The 25,887-nt window shown below is 41.0% G+C and overlaps 1 protein-coding gene across 1 annotated transcript in view; it reads right to left on the minus strand.

Annotated features, from left to right (window-relative positions):
- Positions 1-5,720: 5,720 nt before the first annotated feature.
- VSIG10 (V-set and immunoglobulin domain containing 10) overlaps positions 5,721-25,887 on the minus strand; it is a 40,808-nt gene continuing 20,641 nt past the window's right edge. The window contains exons 5-9 of the mRNA XM_077462062.1: positions 20,511-20,804; positions 17,558-17,668; positions 15,030-15,042; positions 14,578-14,756; positions 5,721-9,806 (exon numbers count right to left, since the gene is read on the minus strand). Coding sequence (XP_077318188.1) covers positions 9,736-9,806; positions 14,578-14,756; positions 15,030-15,042; positions 17,558-17,668; positions 20,511-20,804 — 668 coding nt within the window. The 3' untranslated portion in view covers positions 5,721-9,735. The remainder of the gene's footprint in view (positions 9,807-14,577; positions 14,757-15,029; positions 15,043-17,557; positions 17,669-20,510; positions 20,805-25,887) is intronic.

Raw genomic sequence — 25,887 nt, forward strand, 5'->3', positions numbered from 1 at the left:
CCTCCAGTGATCAGAGTTGTCCTGACACACCCCCCTCCTGCATGGCCTATCACTGGGAAGCTCAGTATGCTGCTGCTTCTCCTCCCTCCTAGCTCTTATGCAGCTGAGAACAGAGAATGTGATCACTTATAAAAAAAAAGGGAAAAAAGGTATTTATAATGTATTTTTATATCTATACACAAATGTTTTGCCTTTCATTTCTATTTTAAACCGAACAGGTTGTTTTACAAGGTGATCGTTTACAGTTTAAAGCTTTAAGGTTAGGAAGTTTTAGTCCTGCAGCAGAAGTGCTTACTGCTTACCTTAGCTCCAAAGGGCTGAAGCCCACAAGGTTCCTCACCAGTGCCAGCATCTCTTTCCCGGTTTCTTCTGGGAGCCTGTCTTCAGCCAGAAGCCAATCTCGATTGGTTAGTGCACGATGATGTCACTCACTCATGCATGGGAGTCATTCATCCCGACACACTGGCAATTTAACACTGTCAGGGGTGCTTACAATGATCAGCTTTTATTAATTTATATAAAATCTTTATTCAAAAAATAAAATAAAAATAAAAAACACTGCTATAATTGCTTACAAAGTGTTTGCTGGAGTTGGGCTTTATTTTGTTATGCACTTAGCCCCCGTACACATATTGGTACGATTTGACATGCAAATCACAGCCTATTGCTGGCAATGGCACCATCCAACTTTACAGTGCTGCACCGATTTACAAAAGTAGTTCCTGCACTACTTTTGGCAACTGCGGGGGGCAATTTCAGTAGACATCTGTGCATACATTCCTGTGTGATTCCTGCATGATTTGAATGTAGACCGGGGCAGGCAAATGCACTTTGTTTGCTATCTGTGGTTGGGGTGTGGTCAACTTTACACTGACACCCACTGAAGACACAGCCCCCCAACAGCGCAATCCAGTGGAAACCGACACTAATGTATCCATTTAAAGTGATTGTAAAGTCTAGTTTTTTTAGGTAAAAATAACAAACATTATACTTACCAACCCTGTGCAGTTGGTTTTGCACAGAGCAGCCCGGATCCTCCTTTTTCCGGGTCCCTCTTCGGTACTCCTGGCCCCTCTCTCCTGTTCAGTGCCCTCACAGCAAGCAGCTTGCTATGGGAGCACCCGAGCCGAGTCACAGCTCCCTGTGTCAATTTAGACATGGAGCCGTGGCCTGGCCCCACCTTTTTTCTCTTCTCATTGGCTGACTGCGTGTTTCTCCTCATCCAATTCGAATAGCAAGAGATTGTGACAGGCTCTCTATGGAGCTGTGCTTCTGGTCCATTTCAGGTCCGAAATTCAGCCAAAAATTCAGGTTGAAATCAGACCTGAACCCGTAAATGGAGACGCACCAGACCCCCCCCCCCCCCGCTGTGAGTCTCTAGTGTGAACCCAGCCTAAAAATGCATTTCCTGACACCAAAATGGCAGTATACTGGTGATAGAGCTCCACCTCCTGACCACTCCTTCAGGACCAGTGAATAATAATGCATAGTTAGCTGCCCCACCATTCTTCTTTTTTTCTTCATACCTCAACACACCAGTGAAGAGTAGGCAGTATTATGTCTCTACATTTGCCTCAGCGCAGTATCTGTCGGGGTTCAGCCTCTTCCAGAACATAGTCTCAGCGATCAGGCTGTTAAATTTGCTAAATAGCCTGGGAGCCCCTTCTGTGGATCTTGATGGGGCCTGCAGTGTTTCCTCACTAGGAACAAAATCTGTCATGATGTAAATGTCTGCGGGGGGGGGGGGGGGGGGGGGCTATTTAATTTTTCTCTCTTGGTCCCTTGTACCACACACGGTTGCCTTTCCCTTTCTTTCTCCCCATGCGTTTTCCTCTGTGTCCTTGGCTCATTATTTCTTGTCTCCGTTTTTTTGTCACCCTCTTGCTTGCATGACCAGGGATCCATGCCGCACTGCCTGGGGCATCCACAGTGTCCCTATAGGGAGAGAGCGGCTAGCCAGTGCTTCTTTTTCTTTACTGAGAACTCTCTTGACTATGTAATTTGGCCGCACTGGGTTGCACATGCATACGGGCTGACAGGGGAGGCCGGGCACCATCTTGGTTTTTTGGGCACTGGATGCCTTCTTGCCATCAGTGAATGGGGGGGTCCTGGGGGTTCTCTCGCTCTCCCTGGACAATTCAAAAGGCGCTCAGACTGTCTTTGTTGGGAAATGCACAGCCTCCTTGATTTGGCTCCTGGCTGTGACTACTCCCTGGTCTAAATCAGCAGGCTTTCATCTGGCACCCTCTGCTGCTATTTTCAAGTATAGCACCCAATAAATAAATAAATAAAAAAGGTTTTGTCCAGGTTTCGCCTCCAAAAGGTGAGTTACAGGAAAACATATTGTTTTCTTTCCAGAAAGAGGAGAGTTGTGTCCTGTGGGTCATCCTGTACCAAAGGTAACAATGGCCCTCCATTTAACAGACACCTGGGCATTGTTAGCCGCCCCCCCCCCCTCCCCCATTCTTTGTAACATTTATATTAAAAACATTGCAGGGTCTGTGTGGACTGAGAAAAGATGCAAATGCTGCATTGCTATGTAATTATGAGAGCAATGTGACGTGGATACCTCTGGAGTAAAGGAGAATACATCACCCACTATGGGATACATCTCCTAATCAGCCACTCCTCTCCATATATATATATACCACATCCTACAGACTTTCTTTTGCTTTCCAAGGCTCTGATGTAGAGGGAACACCTTGAAACGCATTAGCCTACCTTGATCAATTGCCCTTGTATGGGCATAACTCATTTTTAATGAATATCTTGTAACTTAGTTTGTATGAATTCATAGTAATTTTTGTACTCATCTATTTTGTTTATGAATAAACTATATCACTTTGATTCATGCGTTATATCACGCACCTTCCATCCCCTCATTTCCACTCATGAGCATAAATGAGGCTGGATGAGCCAGGGATGGAGCATGGATGAGTATAAATGAGGATGGATGAGCCAGGGATGGAGCATGGATGAGCATGAGTGAGGATAGATGAGCCAGGGATGGAACGTGGATGAGCATGAATGAGCCAGGGATGACGCATGGATGAGAATGAACGAGAATGGATGAACCAGAGATGGAGCATGGATGAGCATGAATGTGGATGGATGAGCCAGGGATGGAGCATGAATGTGAATGGATGAGCCAGGAATGGAGAATGGATGAGCATGAATGTGGATGAATGAGTCAGAGATGGAGCATGAATGTGAATGGATGAGCCAGGGATAGAGCATGGATGAACATGAATGTGGATGGATGAGCCAGGGCTGAAGCATGGATAAGCCAGGGATGAAGCATGAATGCGGATAGATGAGCCAGGGATGCAGTATGAATGTGGATGGATGAGCCAGGGATGGAGCATGAATGTGGATGGATGAGCCAGGGATGGAGCATGAATGTGGATGGATGAGCCAAGGATAAAGCAGGGATGAACATGAATGTGGATGGATGAGCCAGGGCTGAAGCACGGATGAGCATGAATGAGGATGGATGAACCAGGGATGGAGTATGAATGTGGATGGAATAGCCAGGGATGGAGCATGAATGTGGATGGATGAGCCAGGGATGGAGCATGAATGTGGATGGATGAGCCAAGGATAAAGCATGGATGAACATGAATGTGGATGGATGAGCCAGGGCTGAAGCACGGATGAGCATGAATGAGGATGGATGAACCAGGGATGGATTATGAATGTGGATGGAATAGCCAGGGATGGAGCATGAATGTGGATGGATGAGCCAGGGATGGAGCATGGATGAGCCACTATTTTCTGAGTCTTTAAACTGGAACAAGTACACTGAAAGGTGAGAGAATGTCAAAAGTCACCTCTTTCTTCCAAGTTACATTCTGGTAACACATTATAAGGAGGTCGGTAGTCTTGCTTCTGTCAAATTCTTTGACCCCCCCTGAGAACCCTTATGTCTCCAACTACTGATATTTGTTCAGATCTGTTTTGCATAAGACCATTCAATAAATTATTTTATTTACCAAGGAAAAATAACTCCAAAAATCCATTGGAAATGGTGCTGGAATACATGCACCATGTAGTTACGTTAAACCCAATAAGAACAGCAGTAAATTGTAATACTGCTTCTTGTATTAGGCTGTGTCTGTGCTTAAAACTAGAAGTTTTAGATACATATTTGGCTTCAGGGATATAAAAGAATAATCTGTATGGATATGTAAATTATCCCTAATAGAAATCTGTGCCAGCATAAATACAGGCTGCCATTGCTGACTTTTCTGAAAATGCTTTCTTGGCTGTAATGCTGATCCAATAGCTTCAATAATATCTTGGGGAGGTAAAGAGTTCCCACCTCCTATGTATACTTGCTGTGTCCGAACCTGAAAAGGCAATTGCTGCGTCCACAGGAGCTGTTACTATGAATGGAACTGAGATTTATTGTCTGATATATCAAGAATATCACAAATGTAAAAGGAATGCTACAGATGACAAAACTGCACTGACTTACACTTCAAAGGGAACCCGTCATGGCAGAAAGGTGTAGACTGAAAATTTCTTACATCTCCTTTGAAAAATGGTCTTTGTCTGGCTGTCAAAGCCTTCATAATTTCATAGTTGCAGTCTCAGAATAAAGTATAGAGATAAGGAGCTCTGCATGATTATTCCAGGTCTGTGATTAAAAGATTAAGACTGGATTCACACGTAAGCATTCCACTGAGGTAATAATAACTCATAATGAATGGCACCGCAATGCACAAAGAGCAGGTACATTGCCATGCTTTGTGGTAGCATGGGCGTTTATACAATACAGAACTATGAATGGGCCCTTGAAGCCAGAAGCAACCAGGCAACTAGCATTTGCAGCCTCCATATTTCTATCATGACTGGATTACACCAAACAAGGAATAAACCCCTTGAGATTTAAAATGTTGATGAAAATGAGGTGTAAATACCTTGCGTTTTATAAAGACAATATTGTACTTAATAGAGCTATATTTACAAAGCAGTGAAATTTACCAATCTGGTGCATCTTCCTGGTGCAAGGGTTCATTACAGTAATGGATTCACCTGCAATGAATGTTTGCAAAATGTCACATTCACTGCATAATGCTTCTAAGCCCTCATTAACACAGGTGGACTTAAGCATACAGTGTATATACACACACACATACAATTTGATGTCAACTCTTCTATTGGATATTGGTGGAAAGTTGGTAGTCCACCCTGACACTGATCTCTGACAAAAGAAATAGCGTAGAGGAAGTAACCCACCCTATTTTTTGGAGATATATATTTATTTTAAACGATTACCAATATTCTCTGTCTTCATGTCAGAGTGAGGGATCTTCAAAATGTTTTTGCACTTTTATATTGTTGTTGGAAATGGTGAGGAGTAGCAATTGGTTGTGTCTGAAAGTGTCATGTGACTAGCCTGTCTGGTAAGCCGGCTGACCTTGCAGTTTAATGCAATTTGTTTTTGAAATTCTTAATAAAAGAGTTTAAAAAAGTGTGTCAACTTTTTGAAGGACCCTCGTATAACAATTGTTATTTATAATTTTTCTGCGTTAAAATGTGTGTATAATATTTATATATATATATATATATATATATATATATATATATATATATATATATACACACACACACACACACACACACACACACTTCTTTTAAAAAAGAATACATTTTATTTATTGTAATGTTGTAGTTAACGAAAAAAAAGAATAAAAAAAATGAAATAAAGTCTAAAGAACTTTAAAAGAAAAGATTTACTGGCAATAAAAATGACACTTTCACAGACAATGAAAAATAAATACACAATATATGACATTTTGTAGACGGAACATAAGTACATTTTTTCCTGAGCCAAATGATTTGTTTTTTAGAGTTAAATTACATTATTTTTCTAAATAAGGTCACATTTTGGTAGGTGATATGATAGTAATTTGGTTAGTAATCATTTTATTGTCAGTGATTTTCAATGAATTTTAGAAACACAGACAGAGCATTCTTAAACTTTCTTGGACACATTTAAAATGAAAAATTATACTGTAATCTGTATAACACATGTTAAATACAAACACATGTTAAGGTGTTTAGTGTTGTTCTTTTTTAGCATCTGTGATGGGATATGGTCAGTTAGGAAGCAAATAGTACTTTACAGGTTGATATTGGCATTTTTTATGAATTTGTATGCATTTATTATTTTAGGTAAAAATTAAAAATTGGACTTATTCAGTAAACCAGGGTACATGAGGATGTGAAAAAAGGAGCTACTCAAAAGACAGTCCGAAACTATTTTTGCTGGCTTCTTTAGAATAAGGTTAAAGGAAGATTTCGATTAAAAAGAAGGGAAACCTGCCAACTACGGGAGAACCAGACAGCCTGACTGCAAAATATAGGCTAGCTCTAACAAAAACAGCACAAAAGTAAGGTGACCTCCCTGAATATAACCCGCTTTGGTAGGTTAAACAAGAGCAGCCTCCAGTGCTACATGGGGGGGGGGCCTACCTAGAACAGGCAACGTGCTCTTTAATAACTACACTGTACATCATCAGTGTTCTCTTCACTGTCTTCTGATGTAGCCTAGTTATCTATAAAGTAGAAATATAGGCAAAACTTTTATTTTTTTTGGATAGAGCAAAGAAGGGTTATTATCCCAATCTGATTTTTTTTTTCTCCCTGTGTCCCATTCAGGAGATTTCTCTTCACTTCCTGCCCTATAGCCAAACAGGAAGGTAGAAGAAATCCACGCAAATTGAGGGAATTCCTTGGAGACCCCCAGAACTAGTGTCCCTATTGGAAGATTTCCTCTCCATTACTTTTTTGGGGACAATACAAACATTTTGGATTTTCTTTTACGTTCAATGATAATGGTAAACAGGACAAATAAAGAAGGTGAATCTCTCTAAAAGGGCCACAGACAACCTTCTTTTCAGTTTGTGGACCAGATTAATGCACAGGACATAACTGTTGTGGAGTCTTTAGACCACAGTTTCCTGAAATATGACATTGTTATGGAACCTCGACTGTCACGTTACTAATGTATGTAGTCATTTTTGATGGGTTTCTGTTGTTGCCTTTCAGTTGAAGTTGATTGAACATTGTGATATAATGCCATTTTGTTCAACCCGCATACCTTAAATAAAGATTTTTTTAAAAAAAGGGGGGGGGGGGGCACAGACAGCAATAAAAACTGGCAAGCGTTCTAATCCATCTCCAATCCGAAAAAAAAAAAAAAAAAAAAAGAAGTTTTGCCTTTAGTCATACTTTACATGAACTGCATGGATCTGCAGCCTGTAGGTCTGCTGTTGGCTACCAAGACTTGCTGGTCAGGTTATCTGGAGATGAAAAACCACCACCACCTTAATTGGATTGTAATATTTTGTGATCATTTCAAATTCCATCACCCTGGGATCCTAACTTGTAAAGTCTTTCATCAGTATATGTACAGTATAAATTTACAATCTGCAACCATAAAATATTAAAAACATTGGAACAATCAAAATAATATGTAGTTATCCATAACAACCAAGCAACTAACAGTTTTCATCAGTGCAGAGTAGTCAGAGTACAGAAAAAAAAAATTCTGATTGGTGGTTTTGTTTGTAGTACTCTGGCCTTTGCTCTTTGCATTATTAGAGAAACAGTAGTAAACATTGTTCAAGTCTTTAGCAAAAATTAAAAAGAAGTGCATCAGAAATATAAAAGTAGAATATCTTAGTTCAGCAACCTGTGTATATTGCATGTCTGCTCAAAGCTTTTAAAACATTGTTGTACTACACAGTATAACTATTCCAATCAGAAAATGTCTATTAAAGAAGCAAGTCACAGGAAATGACCCTCCTTAGGAGGAATTAAGAGTTACAAGGACTTAGATAAACAAGCAAGAGCTATGTGTGCTTTGTCAACATTGGAAATATGTGTATACGCATACACACATCTTGTGCATACAGAGTCACAATGGCTTATTATGAATTCATAAATAACGACATACCCTATATTACCAGAAGTATTGGGACACCTGCCTTTATACGCACATGAACTTTAATGGTATCCCAGTCTTAGTCGGTAGGGTTCAATATTGAGTTGGCCCACCCTTTGCAGCTATATCAGCTTCAACTCTTCTGGGAAGGCTGTCCACAAAGTTTAGAAGTGTGTCTATGGTAATGTTTGACCATTCTTCCAAAAGCACCTTTGTGAGGTCAGGCACTAATGTTGGAAGAGAAGGCCTGGCTCACAGGCTCTGCTCTAATTCATTCCAAAGGTGTTCTATCGGGTTGAGGTCAGTCAAATTCCTCCACTCCAAACTCAATCATCCATGTCTTTATGGACCTTGCTTTATACACTGGTCCAAATCATTTGGCGGAGGGGGGGTTATGGTGCGGGGTTGTTTTTCAGGGGTGGACAATTTCATGCTCCCAACTTTGTGGGAACAGTTTGGGGATGTTCCAACATAACTGCACATCAGTGCACAAACAAGGCCCATAAAGATATGGATGAGCGAGTTTGGGGTGCGGGAACTTGGCTGGCCTGCACTGGGATGAATTTGAGCGGAAACTGCGAGCCAGGCCTTCTTGTCCCCATCAATGTTTGACCTCACATATGCACTTCTTGAAGAATTAACAAAACCTTCCCATAGACATTCCTAAACCTTGTGCAAATCCTCCCCAGAAGAGTTGAAGCTTTTATAGCTGCAAAGGGTGGGCCAACTCAATATGGAACCCTACGGACTAAGACTGGGATGCTATTAAAGCTCATGTGCGTGTAATGGCAGGCGTCCCAATATTTTTGGTAATAAAGTTTATCTATTTCTTAGGCTAAGCTACAAGGGCCTGTAAAATTTTCATTGTGCAAGAGAAAACCTCTCCATTTTTCCAGCTTGGTTCTGGCACATGAGTTTTTTCATCAGACTGGTGATCTCTAATGTACCAACATGCCATACTAGAATTGAATCATGTCAGACCTTTTCACAAACAATCTTTTTCATTGACTCAAATGGGCTCTAAAGTTCATCTCAAATTCATTTTCGAGGGGCTGTCATTACTAAGGGAGTGCAAATCTGAATTATTCCAAACACAAATGTACAAAGATATGACCATGTATGGAGTCAGACCAAGATCAGATCAATGACAGTGGATGTAAACAATCAGACAGGATGGAAAAGTTCATATAACATTCTGACTAGGCACTGTTCAATAAATGTGCAAAACAGTGACTTTTACAGGGTCTTCTAGCATATCAGAGAACTAAAATAATCTCTAATGTATGATTATCTTATACTAGCCTTTTAAGGCTCAGGTGCAAGCAAGAAGTGAGCCACAGCATTTAATCTGTGCTTACTGAATGTAAAGCCTCCAGTTTTTGGGATCAGTAGTACTGCAATCACGAGTTAAGCATCTTTATACGGTGAGGGCATTGCATTTTCCCTAGGAAGGTTCCTGGAGACAACAGCTGTGCTCCCATTTCTATGCCTTCAGATTACTATTTCCCTGTTAAACACAACACTGTAGCTGGCGGTCATGAAATTAATCTTGCATAAATTTGCCCAATAATCTGCTACAGCTGTACACACATACATCTTTGTATGAGACTTTCATTAAAATGGATCTTGACCCTGTCACTCGGTCCATATAAACAGCCCTGTGTTTGTACATTGCAGCAGCGCCAGCACTGTAGGAGTTATTCCTCTGTTAGGAGGCTCTTTAGTAGACTGTGTGCAACCTCAATTCAAGTGGAAGATCTAAAGATATAGATCAGGGCACTCTAAAGCTCTTCCCCTGGAATTTCACTTTCGTTGTCTTCGGAGACTTCATTGTCTAGGTCAGAATTGATATCTGTAAAAGAAAAAACAGTTCATGTAAGTGCACGCAACACTGTACATTTGTCAATAGCAAGATAAAAGTCCTCAGGAATGAAAGTAGCGAGGAAAATGTCTACCGTATAAGCACTTCACACCTTAAAGGGAATTATTGGTGGTTATCTACATATTATTTCTTTATGTATCGTCTGAACTAAGAAGATAACATTTTTATAAATAGTTTTCTGTTTTTTAGCTAGGTAAGTATGAAATATTGCATATAAATATTTTTTATTCTCGTATTAATTTTTTTTTGGGCTCAATTGTACATTTCTCTTTAAATATTCAATCTTTCATGCAGTAGACTCCTAAAAACTCCCATCATGTCCCAATTCCTCTGGACAATCAAAACTCCATCATTTAACGTGACTAGTGTTGTAATTTGCCACTGTGCCACTACATTCCTATTTGCTCAAGAAATCTCAAGCAAGAAGAAATCAAGCCCCAAAACAATCAAGTATTGATGAAATACTGCCTGAAAGAACTGGCTGGCATTCCATTGTAAGACAAGGGTTGAGAGGTTGCTGCTGGAGATCTGTCTATTGTAGCTTGGAAATTCATGAGAACCACCAGACATTGCAATGTGTATGTACATCTCATTTGCTTTAAAATTGCGCACACCCGTCCAACGGCGACAAACAGCGTACATTTTACTATCCATAGCCAATGTTATGTCCCTGTGTACTGTATGTATAGAAGAAGTAGAACCCATCCAAGAAAAGGCTGTTTAGTTCTTAGTGCGATGCTCAGCAAAACTCTTGAACAAGTTGGGACAGGTAAGTATAAGACTAGGTGGGGTACACATTTAAAGGCTTATCACACTAAAAGTACAGTTAAAAAAAACACAATTTGTTCTCTTTAAAAGGATAGTTCATCTTTACAAAAAACCTCCCCATGCAGGTAAGGGATATTTGTAGATTAAAACAAACTGTGCAGCTCTGACTAAAGCTGAAAAAAGCCCTTGCTATAGGTGTAGGCCATTTGTTTACCATATCAAGCCTGACTGGAATACTCCCAGGACGTTGCTAAACGAGGCCTAGTTGTCACTGCTCACCTCCACCTTCACAGGAGTGAGCTTTCTCCGATTCAAACCCCCTCACATACTCTTTCACTCCTCTGATGCTCAGCATTTGAGAGCTCACTTCTGTGGTGGTGGAGGTGAGCAGTGATGACTAGGCCTCACTTAGGAATGCCCTTTGAATATTCCAGTCAGGCTTGATAAGGTATGTTAATGGCCTACACCTATAACAAGGGCTTTATTCAACTTTAGTCAAAGCTGCACAGTTTGTTTATATTACAGATGCCACTAATCTGCACAGGCAGTTTTGCGGTAAAGGTGAACTATCCCTTTAAACAGGATTCAGAATTTCTATTGAAAGACTGACAACAATTGAAGTCTGTTGTTTTACACTGAGTACCTGACATCAATAACGGCATCATAATCAAAAAAATGTATTCCTTTCCTTGACTGGGAGAAAAACTGGCAGAATATGATACGGATCAGAATGCAACACCCATAACACAGTTTATGTCTGAGCACTCCCCACCACTTCCTCTAAACATTGTCAACCGACAGCTCAGCTTTCAACAGAATAAGGAAGTTTATTACATAAAGCTTTAGTTCCTGATTAAGACCCCCAAGTTATGGCATGCAAGGGAGGCTTGTATGTACCAATTTAACTGCAGTAATGTTATATGCTTTAATGTTGTTATTTGACCAATTTAGGTATAAATAGTGCTTAGATTTAGAGTGGAATGTGACATGTAACATGTTCCATCTCCTGATGCCTTTGCCTTGATCTCCCCTTCAGTGTGACAGTAGGACGGGATCTTCTCCCCTCATGCACTGTCACAATTCAAAAACAATGTGCAGGGCTCCGCTATTCATCAGGCAGCATCATTCATTCACTGTTTCCTTTGAATGAGAAAACTTTAAGTACCGTCATCCACGACAGGCAGCTTGTAGTTCTAAATGAACTGTGAGGGCGCTGATTAGGCCCTTATAATTCATTGACAGGCCTTGCAGCTTTCAAACTAAAAGATGCAGGACCGACGTTGTACCCCCGATCCACTCATCAGGGGTGCAATGCTTTCCAGGCTCCTGCAGGAGAAAATAATAAAGGCACATTTTCTTTTCTGCAAAAGTATGCAAATTTATTATTTGTTTCTAAAAAGGTGGACTTATCCTTTAAGAAGTTCTGCAGCTACACCTTTGCCAGTAATACATTCACATTGAACACTGAACACTGCACACTATCATGTATACATTTTTTTTAAGTACTGCACAAGCCTTGTACAAAATGCTAACAGACATCCTTAGGCAACTTTCACACTGAGGAGCTTTACAGGCGCTACAGTGCTAAAAATAGCACCTGTAAAGTGCCTCTCCTGTGTCTGCAGTGTGAAAGCCCGAGGGCTTTCACACTGGAGCGGTGTGCTTGCAGGATGGTACAAAAAGTCCTGCAAGCCGCATCTTTGAGCGCTGTAGGAGCTGTGTATTCACTGCTCCTAAAGCGCCTCTGCCCATTGAAAACAATGGACAGCGCTGCAGCAGCGCTATGCCAGCGGTTTTAACCCTTTTTCAGCTGCTAGTGGGAAGTAAAACTGCCCCGTTAATGTCCAAATAGCGCTGCTAAAACAACGGCGGTAAAGCGGCTTTATTTTTAGCGCCGCTTTACCGCCAGCGCCCGCCCACCCCAGTGTGAAAGTAGCCTTCAGGTCTGTTGGATAAGTCATATGGAAACTGGAATTCACCTCTGCATCAAGTGGACATGCCTCCGAATCCATCCATTCTGGTCCCAATTACATCAACTTATTGGAAACATTTTGGGACACAACCTCCATTTACTCCCAGCACAATTCCTTCTATACACCACACAGGGCTTGCTACCTATGGCATTTAGATCCCTCCCCTTCCATCTAAATTCCGCAAACATTCATTAGAGATTTTAACTGTCTACCAGCACACCCAACATAGCATAGACCACATAGTGGCAAAGACTACATGGAAATGGAAGAACTGATCAACATCAGCAACAATGCCATAAACCCTTACATGCACACATAGGGGGTTATTTACGAAAGGCAAATCCACTTTGCACTACAAGTGCAAAGTGCACTTGGAAGTGCAGTCACTGTAGATCTGAGGAGTACATGCAAGGGATATAAAAAACAGCATTTTATCTTGCACATAATTGGATGATAAAATCAGAAGAGCCTCCGATCATTTCAGATCTTCCCCTCAGATTTACAGAGACTGCACTTCCAAGTGCACTTTCAGTGCAATTTCAAGTGTGCTTTGCACTTGTAGTGCAAAGTGGGTTTGCCTTTCGTAAATAACCCCTATAGTCTGCCTGGACAATGTTTATATGTACGGACCCATTTAGATGTATAGACCCATCATGGGCCAACCTAAACAAGCAGTTCCCCCACCGATGAATATAGATATGAAATTTATTACATTTCTTTGACTGTCACATCTCTAACTTCTCCCTAAGGGACCCTTGGATGAAGACCTCTGATCCCAACCTGCTGCTTGCTATTCATTTCCCAAGCCCCCACCTTCAGCTGCCTCTCACTTTCCCACCTCTGCACAAACACCCCTCCTTCCACAACCCAGATATACTCCACATACAACACTCTCCTCATATGGATCATCGTGTTCTTTTGGCATCTATGTACTTAAAGTGTTTAAAGTACTTAAAGCATGTTATACAGCAAAGTGCTTGTGCTGTGTAATTTGGCCCCCCGTATTACCTGAAATACCAGACTGATCCTGCCTGGCTATACCCTCCCCCCTGTAAACTGACCCTGGTGTATCATGGCTGCTGAGCCCAAACACTGGTTAGTTTACGTGCCTCCGTCATCCGCTGCTATCTGCATCTCTCCTGTCTCCCTTTGTCCTCCTCTCCCCTCCCCTCTTGTCAGCTCTTACTAGTGCCACTCTGCTACAAAACTATAAAAGCTTTATACCATCCCCATTGTTAGATATCAACCTGTGTCCTAGTGCCTTTGCTTTCTAAAAAAAAAAAAAAAAAAAAAAAAAAAAAAAAAAAAAGCAGTTATTTCTACCTGGCTCATGTGACTCCTCCTCTCCTCCCCAGCTGATCTCAGCAGGAGTTCTTCGCCCCACTCGCTGGAGCTGTGAGATGGGGAGAGGAGAGAGAGGGGAGGTAACATGAGTGCTGGGAGGCGCTGTGAAATCAGGTAGAATTCAGTTTTTTTTTAATAAAGCACAAGCACTAGGACACAGGTTGTTATCAAACAGAAGGGATGGTATAAAGATTCCAGATTGGCTTAACAACCACTTTAAGCCGGCCAAAGACAGAGCAATTTTTCCCCATCAACACTCCTGCTGAGCCCCTGTGTGCTCCCGGCGGGTACTTGGGTACATTCAGCCTGCCCATACATAGTTCGCATGTCGGCTGGCCCCTGCTAAACTGGCCGAGAATCGAAACGTCTACGGCAAGCTTTAGCAATCATGCATATACTGTATCTATTCCCTAATTAAAAGGTCAGGCCCTTACTTTACTCATGAGGACACCATTCAGAACACTCATACATGAATAATAATAGCTCCCACCAGCACCCTAACTTTTTATAACAATGCACTTTATTCTCGCCATGCTACCTTCTACAGCTCATATTAAACTGGAAAACATCTTTATGCACTGTATATTCTGTATCAGCTATGTACTTAATAAAAACTATTTGAAACTAAAATTTGTAACCCATGTCATACTACTTACTAGCAGGCGGATAGTGAAATAACACTTGATGTTTACAGATATTTCCATTTGCAGCTGGAGGGTTAGGGCAACTGTCAACAGTGTCTGTATAATGACCATTTTCAGTGGAATTTCCTGTTTGTTCCATTTCATCTTCATCTTCTGATTCTACAAGAACCAAGACTTCAGATTGGCCGGACCTGTAACACAGCGCCAAGAACATGAAACATTCTTTGCATGACTGAGTCAAGGAATCATCTTATGACCTAAACAAGCCTTGCAAGTGTTGGAAACAGTGCAACTTTATCTTACAGCAGGAATGCTAAAACAAGGAGGAAAAGCAGGTTGTTGATTAATTCTGAAATATTTATGAAACTGATAAATATAAAAAAAAAAAAAAAAAGAAATAAAAAAACTCAGGAGGAGAATTACAAGAAATACATATTAAACAAAATAAAGCTTTTATTACTCACCTGAAAGGGTTTGCTGTGAAAAAAAAAAAACAGAAAACATTATTGTTGTTTGATAATATTTGTCTTGACACTAAGGGGTCTGTGTATAAAACGTTTGTTGTGCAGATATGACAAACATTCGCATAATCAGGGAGAAAATTGCTGTCCTTTGTCCATTATGTGTGATTCTAATGCCCTGTACCACACGACCGGTTTTCCCATCAGAATAAACTCTATAGGTTTTTCCGACAGAGTTCCGAAGGAATTCTGCTGAAACTGTCTTGCGTACACACGATCACACCAAAGTGCGATCGTAAAGAGCGTGGTAACGTACAACACGTACGACTGGACTAGAAAAAGAAAGATCAGTAGCCAATAGCTTCCGTCTCGTACTTGCTTCAGAGCATGCATCGTTTTTGGTCCGTCGGAACAGCATACAGACGAACGGTTTTCCTGATAGGAATTGGTTCCTTCAGAAATATTTAGAACATGTTCTATTTCTAGGTCCGTCAGAATTGTCAATGTATAAAGTCCAATGGGGCATACACATGATCGGAATATACAGTGAAAAGCTCCCGTCAGACTTTTTCTGTCGGGTATTCCTGTCGTGTGTATGGAGCAAAAGGCCTCATGCACGCTGGATGTTAAAATAAAATTATAAAAATGCCAGTAGCTTTGCAGTGAGTTTTTAAATGTTTTTGCAATAGCGTTTTTTAGCTTTTATTAGCTTTTTTTAGCATTTTTCCACGTTGGCATTCTTTCTTTGAACAGTTTTTTTTTTCAATGGATCAAAAACATTAAACGCTGGTGAGAGACGTTTTTGTGCGTTTATCAGCGTTAGAGCGTTTTTACAGCTGAAAAACCTCTCTTAGAAGCCACTAGTTTTTTTTTTTTTTTTTTACTGCTCAAAAACGCCACTGCCCAAAACTGCTGATAATAGCCTATGTGTGCATGGACACATAGGATAACATGATGGAGAGTTTGATGACTGTAGAAAAAAACATCTACAGCCAAAAGCAGCTGCTGTAAAAACAAAAAAAAAAAAAAAAGTCCAGTGTGCATGAGGCCTTATAGTTTCAGCTCCATCTATTGGCAACAATATGTTTTGTTTCCGGATTACCTTGAAAAAAGTCAACATCTGGGGTCTACTTATAAAAGTTTTCACCCAAAATTCACACTATTTTCAATATAATCCACTAAGAAAGTTGTGTGAATCTTGGGTAAAAACACTTATAAAACAGACATCACAGCATGTTTCAGCATATTTACACTTTGTTTCCCCTTAAAATTTGTCAAAGGCCCTAAAGTCACAGCTAGTATTAAATGTCACATGGTAGTACATAGCAAACCTGCTTATTTACTCATACATATTACAAGGTAGACAACATGCCTGGGAGGTTGGTAGGTAACTTGTCATGGTGCCATAGAGATTTATGTGTTGCTATGCATAACAAGTAAGCAAATGGTTTTAACAAAAATAAGAAACGTAAGAGGTGAGACAGCAGCATAGTTTGCCTCATTTTCTACTTCTATCTATTTAAAACCAAACTGCACTCAATTAAGCATAACCAAACTAATGTAGTGGAAGCATCACATACACTGAGTTTTTTTTCAAAGGCCCGGAGCAGCCAGAGCACAATTCTTGTTAAATATTGACTTTGAAGCTGATGTATAGGTGTGCAGATGTTTGCATAGTTACAGCTTACACTAATGCAAGTATGTACACTATATTACTAAAAGTATTGGGATGCCTGCCTTTACACACACACACAAACTTTAATGGCATCCCAGTCTTGGTCTGTAGGGTTCAATATTGGGTTGGCCCACCCTATGCAGCTATAACAGCTTCAACGCTTCTGGGAAGGCTGTCCACAAGCTCGAGAGAACACCTTTGAGATGAATTAGAGCGGAGACTGCGAGCCAGGCCTTCTTGTTCACATCAGTGCCTGACCTCACAAATGTGCTTCTGGAAGAATGGTCAAACAATCCCATAGACACACTCCTAGCCCTTGTAGACAGCCTTCCCAGAAGAGTTGAAGCTGTTATAGCTGCAAAGGTTGGGCCAACTCAATATTGAACCCTACAGATTAAGTCTGGGATGCCATTAAAGTTAATTTAATAAAATATGATCATTGTAAGCACCACTGCTAGTGCTAAATGGATTGTCTTGTCACTCTAACTGCAAGAGTGCTTTTCTATTGAAAAACAGCAGACTTACTGGCTGCATCATAATTCATGATCAAAATAAAATAAAAGAAAGAAAGCCAAAAAAAAGAAAACGAATGCAGCCATTACATGTCATAATTGGTAAGCTGCAATATAATATATGATTACTTTGGGGTTTATTACTGCTTTAACATAACCTTAATACAAATCAGTTGGGTTATTGTGGCAAGGCAGATTTCAAAATCATGGTTTTGAGGTTCTTAAAAAACAGAACTAAATGAACAGAATGCAATAAAAAAAAATAAAAAATAATAAAAGACCCTACAAAAGCACTACAGTATGAAACTGAATAAAGTGTTGCATAAGAGTGGCAAGTACCATACCTTTCCAGTAGACCCAAGGATCACAGTATATTATTAGGCCTATAATAAGGCCTATCACCAGCAAAAAGAGGATCAGCAGAGCAGACACAAGTCCCACGATATTACGAGGCTCTGGAAAATAGGAATGAAAACTCAGTGTACCATTAAACAAAGCTTGTCATAAGCAGACATTATAAGGTAAGTTCACACAAGAATAATGCATGCTGTGGTCTCATTAGAATGGGTTATCCTATTTTTATTAAACTTTGTGTGCTCTAATGCAGCAGGTGAATTTACGGATATAATAATGTATCATGTTGTTTTCTGTGGTATTTTCAGACTAATGCCGCGTATACACGGTTGGACCTCCTGACGGCAAATGTGCGATCGGAGCTTGTTCTCGGAAATTCCAACCGTGTGTAGGCACCATCAGACAGTTTCCATTGGAATTTTCGTTGCACAAAATTTGAGGTCTGGTTCTCAAATTTTCCGACAACAAAATCAGTTTGCGTAAATTCCGATCGTGTGTACACAATTCCGAAGCACAAAATTCCACGCATGTTCGGAATCAAGCAGAAGAGCCACACTGGCTATTGAACTTCATTTTTCTCGGCTCGTCGTACGTGTTGTACATCACCGTCTTTGGAAATTCCGACAACTTTGTGTGACCGTGGGTATGCAAGACAAGTTTGAGCCAACATCCGTCGGAAAAAATCCCATGGATTTTGTTGTCGGAATGTGCGATTGTGTGTACACGGCATAAGAGTCAAATCACTAAGATTAGGACACCAGTCATCATGGAAACAAAAGCTTTTATTTTTCATTTGCAAAATTGTAGAGAAGAGTTAGCCTTTCCTTTTCTCCTTTTCGTGCCCCCACTGGGGTCGGTGCATTATAACTTTGTTTTGGTGACAGTTGTCACCAGGCCAGAAAAAGTAATTGAAATCCAGGATATGACATTAGTACAGTAAAATGGGCATTTCACAATGGTGTCACCAGTTCCAAAAAAAAAAAACTAAGAGGGGATTTCCTGTCACTTTAGGAGGAATATCTTACATTTTCATTGTGTCTCCAAGACATGAAGTGAGGGGAAATCTGCTTAATGGGAGGTCACAGTCAGCAACAAACACATGACAGGGGATCTACCCTCCTCTGCACTCTTTCAAATAAAAACAGTTTTACTGCTCCAAGAATACTGCTAACATCAGGCTTGTAATAAACATGCTCTTATGCTACTTTCACACTGATGTCACTCAAGCTTTAGCATCACAGTGCCGCTCGTTCTAGCGGCGCTTTTGGGCCACTAGTGTGGTCCCTTTGTTGGGGCGCTTCAGAAGCGCTGCCCATTCATTTCAATGGGCAGGGCGTTTGCGAGCGCTGTATACAGTTCTCCCAAACCGCCCCAAAGATGCCGATTGCAGGACTTTTTGTAACGTCCCACAAGAGCCCCGCCCCGTGTGAAAGCACTCTGGCTTTCACATTCAGGCCACATGGGAGGCAGTTTTCAGGTGCTTTACAGGCGCCATTTCAAAATGTGGCATTGGACACACTTTTTAAAGCACTGTGAATGCCAATCAAAGTACCTGTCACTAAATAAAATTGTTATCTTACAGTTTTGTTCACACATTTTGTTTGCTTTCTCTCACTTCAAAAGTTATAGGAAACCAACAAGCGAACCAAACAGACCTCATCAGCAGTCCCTTCCAATTCATGTGTTTATATTCTGGAAGTGTCTGGTGTAGACATCTTATCTGATGTGCAGTATGGAGCAGCAGGATGGTCAGCGGGGTCCTAACTGGAGAGGAGCACCTAGCAGACAGCACACGTGGTGTGCAACATGGGAATGCTATGGTAGAAGGTGAGCCTGGATTGGAGAGAGAGGACTGAGCGCCAGAGAATCAGCAGAGCTGGGGAACCAGAGCAGGAGAAACTAGCAGATGTTGCATGTGGTAAGCAGCATGGGCGCAATATAGCAGGAGGTAAGCAGGGAACCGTAGAGAGAGGAGGATCAGCAAACCAGAGGATCAGCAGAGCTGGGGATTACTACTGAGTGGGGGGATCAGCAAAGCTTGGGGTACTACTGAGTGGGGCAATGGTAGAGCTGGGGTTACTACTGAGCAGGGAATCTGCTGAAGGAGGGTACTAATAATTTGAGGATCTGTTAAGTGGGGGTACTACTGAGTCGGGGTTCTACTGGACCCCTTTAAAACAGAAATAAAGAATAAAATCAACACACACAGGGCATTTGCCAAGCTTCATTAAATCTTCAAAAAAGCATCACCTAAGCACCAAAATACAGATCAAAAAGGCATGTTAAAGTGATAGGTGCTTTAATGTGTGTTAAAGTTGAAGCATGTGTAAATGAGCTCTTATGCCCTGAACACACGGTCGGACTTTCCGACGGAAAATGTGCGATCGGATCTTGTTGTCGGAAAACCCGATCGTGTGTGGGCTCCAGCGGACTTTTTCCGTCGGAATTCGTTTAAATTTAGATCATGTGTAGACAGTTCCGACGGACAAAGTGCCACGCATGCTCAGAATAAATTACGAGACAAAAGCTATTGGCTACTGGCCTCTTTATAGTCCCGTCGTACGTGTTCTACATCAGTGCGTTCTGAACGATCGGATTTTCGGACAACTTTGTGTGACCGTGTGTATGCAAGACAGGTTTGGGCCAAATTTTGCCGGATTTTATAGTCGGAATATCTGACCGTGTGTACAGGGCATTAAAGTACACCATAGAATCGCACTGCTGGTTCCACATCCTTAATGTAAAGACAAAATATACATTGGCAACCATACTGCACTTCTTGCCTGAATTTATTTGAGAAGCAGGCTAGACATGTAGACAGGAGAGCATTGATCACAAAGCATTAATAGATCCAACATACCTTTAACACTATCTGCCCTTTTTTTGATATCTATCTAACTCCAAATTCAATATACATAGACAGAAAGTCTGTATTCTACTCACTGTTTACTGAAAGCCATACATAAAGGTCTCTTGTGGCAAGGCCATTTACTGCTTTGCAGATGTAATATCCCTCATCGCTATCATGAGAGCAGTTCACAATGGTGAGGTAGGAGATGCCACCATCTTGGATCATCTGGTATTTCTTCCCTGGTTGAAGCTCCACCTCAGGAGTGCTCAGATTACGTAGCCATCTTATTGTAGCAGGGGGGTTAGCACCTGATACGGAGCACGAGAGTGTCACATTTTCTCCTTTCACACAGCTTCTCAGGGGCTGGGACTGTAGCAGAGGAAGACCTGAAAGAGAGGGGCGTAATGTCATTGTCCATAACATGATTTGTGGACAGAACCTAAAAACATTTCTGATAATACAAAAAACCTTTAGCTTTAGAAGAATGCTTTCTGGCAAATGTATCTTCTGCCCAAAAATCTTCTGTTTCCTTCCAAACAGCCCACACTCCATGAAAATAACAAACAGAATGAAATCAAACTGATCTCTAATGCCGCGTACACACGACCGTTTTTCCCGTCGGAAGAAACTCTGAAGGTTTTTCCGACAGAGTTCCGACGGAATTCCACTGAAACTGTCTTGCGTACACACAATCACACCAAAGTCCGATAGTCAAGAACGCGGTGATGTACAACACGTACGACGGGACTATAAAAAGGAAGCTCAATAGCCAGTAGCCAATAGCTTCCGTCTTGCACTTCAGAGCATGTGTCATTTTTGGTCCATCGGAACAGCATACAGACGATCGGTTTTATCAATAGGAATTGGTTCAGTCGGAAATATTTAGAACATGTTCTATTTCTAGGTCCATCAAAATTAAAAAAAATAAAAATAAAAATAAAAAAGTGTCAGATGAGGCATACACACGATCGGAATATACGATGAAAAGCTTCCATCAGACTTTTTCTGTCAGAGATTCCGCTTGTGTGTACGCGGTATAAGATGCCCAACTGTGCTTTGTAGTTGGTCTGTGTCATCTGCATAGGTTCAGCCATGTTTTATGGCATACTACATGGGATACTACTAAAGCCTGTACAAACCGCATAAAAGCTTAGGTACTACCCTGTTTCCCAAAAAATAAGACCTAGCGTGATTGTTGGTGATGGCTGCAATATAAGCCCTACCCCCCAAATGAGCCCTAGTTAAAGTCCTTGTAGGTCTTATTTTTAGGGTAGGTCATATTTTCGGGGAAACAGGGTAGGGCTTCTTTGGGGGGGTAGGGCTTATATTGCAGCCATCATCGACAATCACGCTAGGTCTTATTTTTGGGGAAACAGGGTAGTAGATGTGTTTAGGATGGGCAGGTGCTTTTTGATGTTCTGGTGCATCCAGCTGCATTCACACCTAAGCGCTTCAAAGTCGTGCATTTTTTACCACGTTTTTTGTTCAGGTCACCCATGTAAAAAGGAAGAAAAATGCCTGTAATCTGCCCCAAAAAAAGCGCACGTTCTTTCTTTTTTTTTAGCTTAGGGCGTTTTTCAGGCAGTTTTTTGGGCGTTTTATGAGCTGAAAACGCTCAGGTGTGAATGCAGCCTCAATGTTTTTACGATTTAAAAAAAAAAAAAATTAACAAAAAAACTTAAAAATTTCAAAATTACATTAAAGTCAACGAGGGGCTATTTTGATGGTCACTTTTGCTGCTTTGGAGGGCTTTCAGGGAAACTATTGTTGTCCAAACAAGGGGATCTTTGCTAAATTAAAAGTATGGGGGCTTTTCATACAGCTTTAATAAAGACTTGGAAAATACACAAATCTTTTACAGTACAGGTTGGTGGATGACTTAAAGCTGTATGTGCTGTATTAACCACCACAACATTGAGTAATAGCAAACTTCGCAAGCACATCGTTGAATGTGGAATTTATTAATTTATTTTAAGAATTAGCTTATAGCCACAGCACCCAAAGTACTTTCATTTGAATAAGTAAAGTCACAAAAGGCATTTTTGGTAGTTTTAGCACTGACGTGTGTTTTCTTCAAGTGTGCTGTGCCAGGCAGAACTAGTATCTACGAAACCCTTTTTTTTTTTCCAGAAACAGAGTTTCTTTTTGTCATTTGACCAGAAACAGGCTGTCAAATGCAGAGTAGGCCAGAGTTTAAAGCCACAGGGAGGTGTCTTTCTAAAAAAAGAAAGCTACAGCCCTCAGGATGGGATGAGTAAAACTTTAGTTTGATTGCAACACCAACAAGCCTAAATGCAGACAGAACATAACGACAACTGTTTGAAAAAAAATAATGCATGTACACATGGCCGGACTTTGACAGCAAAGGTCCGACGGAACAAATCCGGTGGACAATTTGATCATATGTGGGCTTCATCGGACCATTGCTGTAGAAAAATCAGACGGACTTTAGATTTATACTGCATACACACGAGCGGACTTTGACAGACTAGGTCCGATGGTCTTCCAGACGGACTTTCGGCAGAGTTCCGACGGACTTTCTGAAAGAACGGACTTGGCCACACACAAGCACACCAATGTCCGATGGATTTGAACGTGATGACGTACGACCGGACTGGAATAAGGAAGTTCATAGCCCATAGCCAATAGCTGCCCTAGCGTCGGTTTTCGTCTGTCGGACTAGCATACAGAAGAATGGATTTTTCGACCGAATTCAAGTCCGTCTGAAAAATTTGAAACATGTTCTAAATCTAAAGTCTGTCTGATTTTTCGACAGCAAAGGTCCAATGAAGCCCACACACGATTGAATTATCCACCGGATTCGCTCAGTCAGACCTTTGCTGACGAAAAGTCCGGCCATGTGTACAAGACATTAGAACATGTTTCAAATTTTTCTGACGGACTCGAGTCCGGTCGAAAAATCAATTCGTCTGTATGCTGGTCCGACGGATAAAAACTGACACTAGAGCAGCTATTGGCTACTGACTATGAACTTCCTTATTCCAGTCTGGTTGTACATAATCACATTCGAATCCATCGGACTTTAGTGTGATTGTGCGTGGCCAAGTCTGCTCGTTCGGAAAGTCTGTCAGAACTCTGACATGAAAGTCTGTCGGGAAGACCGTTGGACCTAGTATGTCAAAAAGTCCGCTCATGTGTATGCAACATAAGAGATCGAGCATTTAGATTTAGGTGGGCTAAAAATAGCTATTAGAACCCTAGTCTGGCAGCAATGCCAACTGGCCAAAATGCAGATAAGGCATCTTCCTAAAAAGTTTGAGTTTTAGTCCTACTACTATGCACGAATGCCCAGTACCTCTGCTGTGGTCTTTAAGCATGATGTCCATTTTTACAATTAAGTACATCCCCAAATTTTATTAGGTACTATGGTGATAGGGGTGTGAGGAATGTGGGGTGGCAGTGTGAGGTTGTTTTAATTATGGTAACCTTTAAAATAATGTAGCTGGGTGCTGCAAAAAAAAAAAAAAAGGCAGCTTACAAACATTGATTAAAGAAAAAAAGAAAAAAATAACCACCACAGCACACATCTAAAAATTGTAAATTAGGGTTACCAAATACTTGTCCCCCGTCAATGAATCACTGTCCCCACCTTGTGAGGGTGGGGTATAGTCTCATTGAGAAAAAGCAATCATATAAATGAAAGATTACAGATCCAAAGAATTATCTTATACAGAGACACCTGGGATTCGTAAAAGTATTCATTTTATTGAACCAATGTAACAAATAAAACTGAAAAAAATGACAATACCACCTGTGCAAAAAAAAAAAAAAAGGACAACGTTGTCAAAGAGGAAAGGAGGGACTGCTATCAGTACATCATACATATGCACATCAATCATGCACACCGCTAAAGCTAGAGCACAGTAAATTCAATCTGACTAAAATCCGAGGGGTCTCCAAAGTGTAGGCAAAATGGAATGAACGGAAACAGTCCAAAAATTGAATTATTGCACATAGCCACCAAGGAGGTTATCCCAGAGATGTGTCACATAAAACGGAACAAGGCATGAAGGTAAGCGGGTGTCACTGATCAATGTAGTCAGGGTGGATCCGTAATGCTGGGTCAGTGCATGGACAATGCTGTGCAGACTGGGATAAAGCTGCCAAGTGGTGTCTATACTCAGTGGGTTAGCAACACGGGAAGATGATCGACACAGTCACTGCTCAAATGTCTCTGAGGATAGTAAAGGGCGATACACCACACAGGTGCATGTGTGTGATGTACTGCTAGCAGTCCCTCCTTCCCTCTTTAACAACGTTGTCCTTTTTATCTTTGCACAGGTGGTATTGTGTCATTTTTTTCAGTTTTATTTGTTACATTGGTTCAATAAAATGAATACTTTTACGAATCCCAGGTGTCTCTATAATTCTTTGAATCTGTAATCCTTCATTTATAAACTTACAAACACTGTCAGAAACAAGCGAGTGATGCACCCAGATTAAAAAAAAAAAAAAAAAACCCCATATCACTACAAAATAAAAAACAAAGACTCTCCAAAAAATACACAACTACTAAACCTCCATCCCAAAAAAGAAGCCCACCCCTACTGGAAATGATTGTGTGCCATTTTCATGCCTTCACTTAACAAAAATGTTTGCTGTAAAAAAAAAAAAAAAAAAAAAAAAAATGGATGGAGTCAGCAGCAATAAGTGACCTCAAATCAGAAAAGACTCATATTAACTAATCAAGAGCTAGCAATCAATCGCTTGCTGCCACACTTTATGCCCTGTACACACAACCGGTTTTCCCATCAGCAGAATAAACTCTGAAAGTTTTTCTGACAGAGTTTCTAGCGGAATTGCGCTCAAGCTGTCTTGTGTACACACGATCACACCAAACCGATCGTCAAGAACGCGGTGACGTACAACGCGTACGACGGGACTAGAAAACGTTCAATAGCCAGTAGCTTCCGTCTCGTATTTGCTTCAGAGCATGCGTCGTTTTTGGTACGTCGTTACAGCATACAGACGAGCGGTTTTCCTGATAGGAATTGGTTCTGTCGCAAATATTTAGAACACGTTCTATTTCTAGGTCCGTCAGAATTTTAGATGTAAAAAGTCAGATGGGGCATACACACGATCAGAACATACGATGAAAAGCTCCCGTCTGACTTTTTCTGTCGGACATTCCACTCGTGTGTACATGGCATTATTGGCTGCTCTGAGGTTGCTAAGCAGGGTCAAAGAATGTCCAGGGCATCATGGGTTAGCACCAAAATTGTAAAGGTCAAATTGGGGAAAGTCAGATCAGATTTGTGTTTGACCAGAATTCAGATCTGAAGCTGGCCAGACATTGGTCAGATTTTTTTCATTCAGCCAGTGGGTTGATTGAAAACACTGACCCGATTGCCCTTTCCACACTTTCAATGTGGAGACATGAATCCTCCCCACTGTGTCATTGTATTCTGACAGTGGGAAGATTCCCCCACTGTCAGAATATACAAAACA

The sequence above is a fragment of the Lithobates pipiens genome, unplaced genomic scaffold, assembly GCF_037356315.1.
Source record: "Lithobates pipiens isolate NorthernLeopardFrog02 unplaced genomic scaffold, aLitPip1_a1.2 Scaffold_3, whole genome shotgun sequence".
Taxonomy (NCBI): Eukaryota; Metazoa; Chordata; class Amphibia; order Anura; family Ranidae; genus Lithobates; species Lithobates pipiens.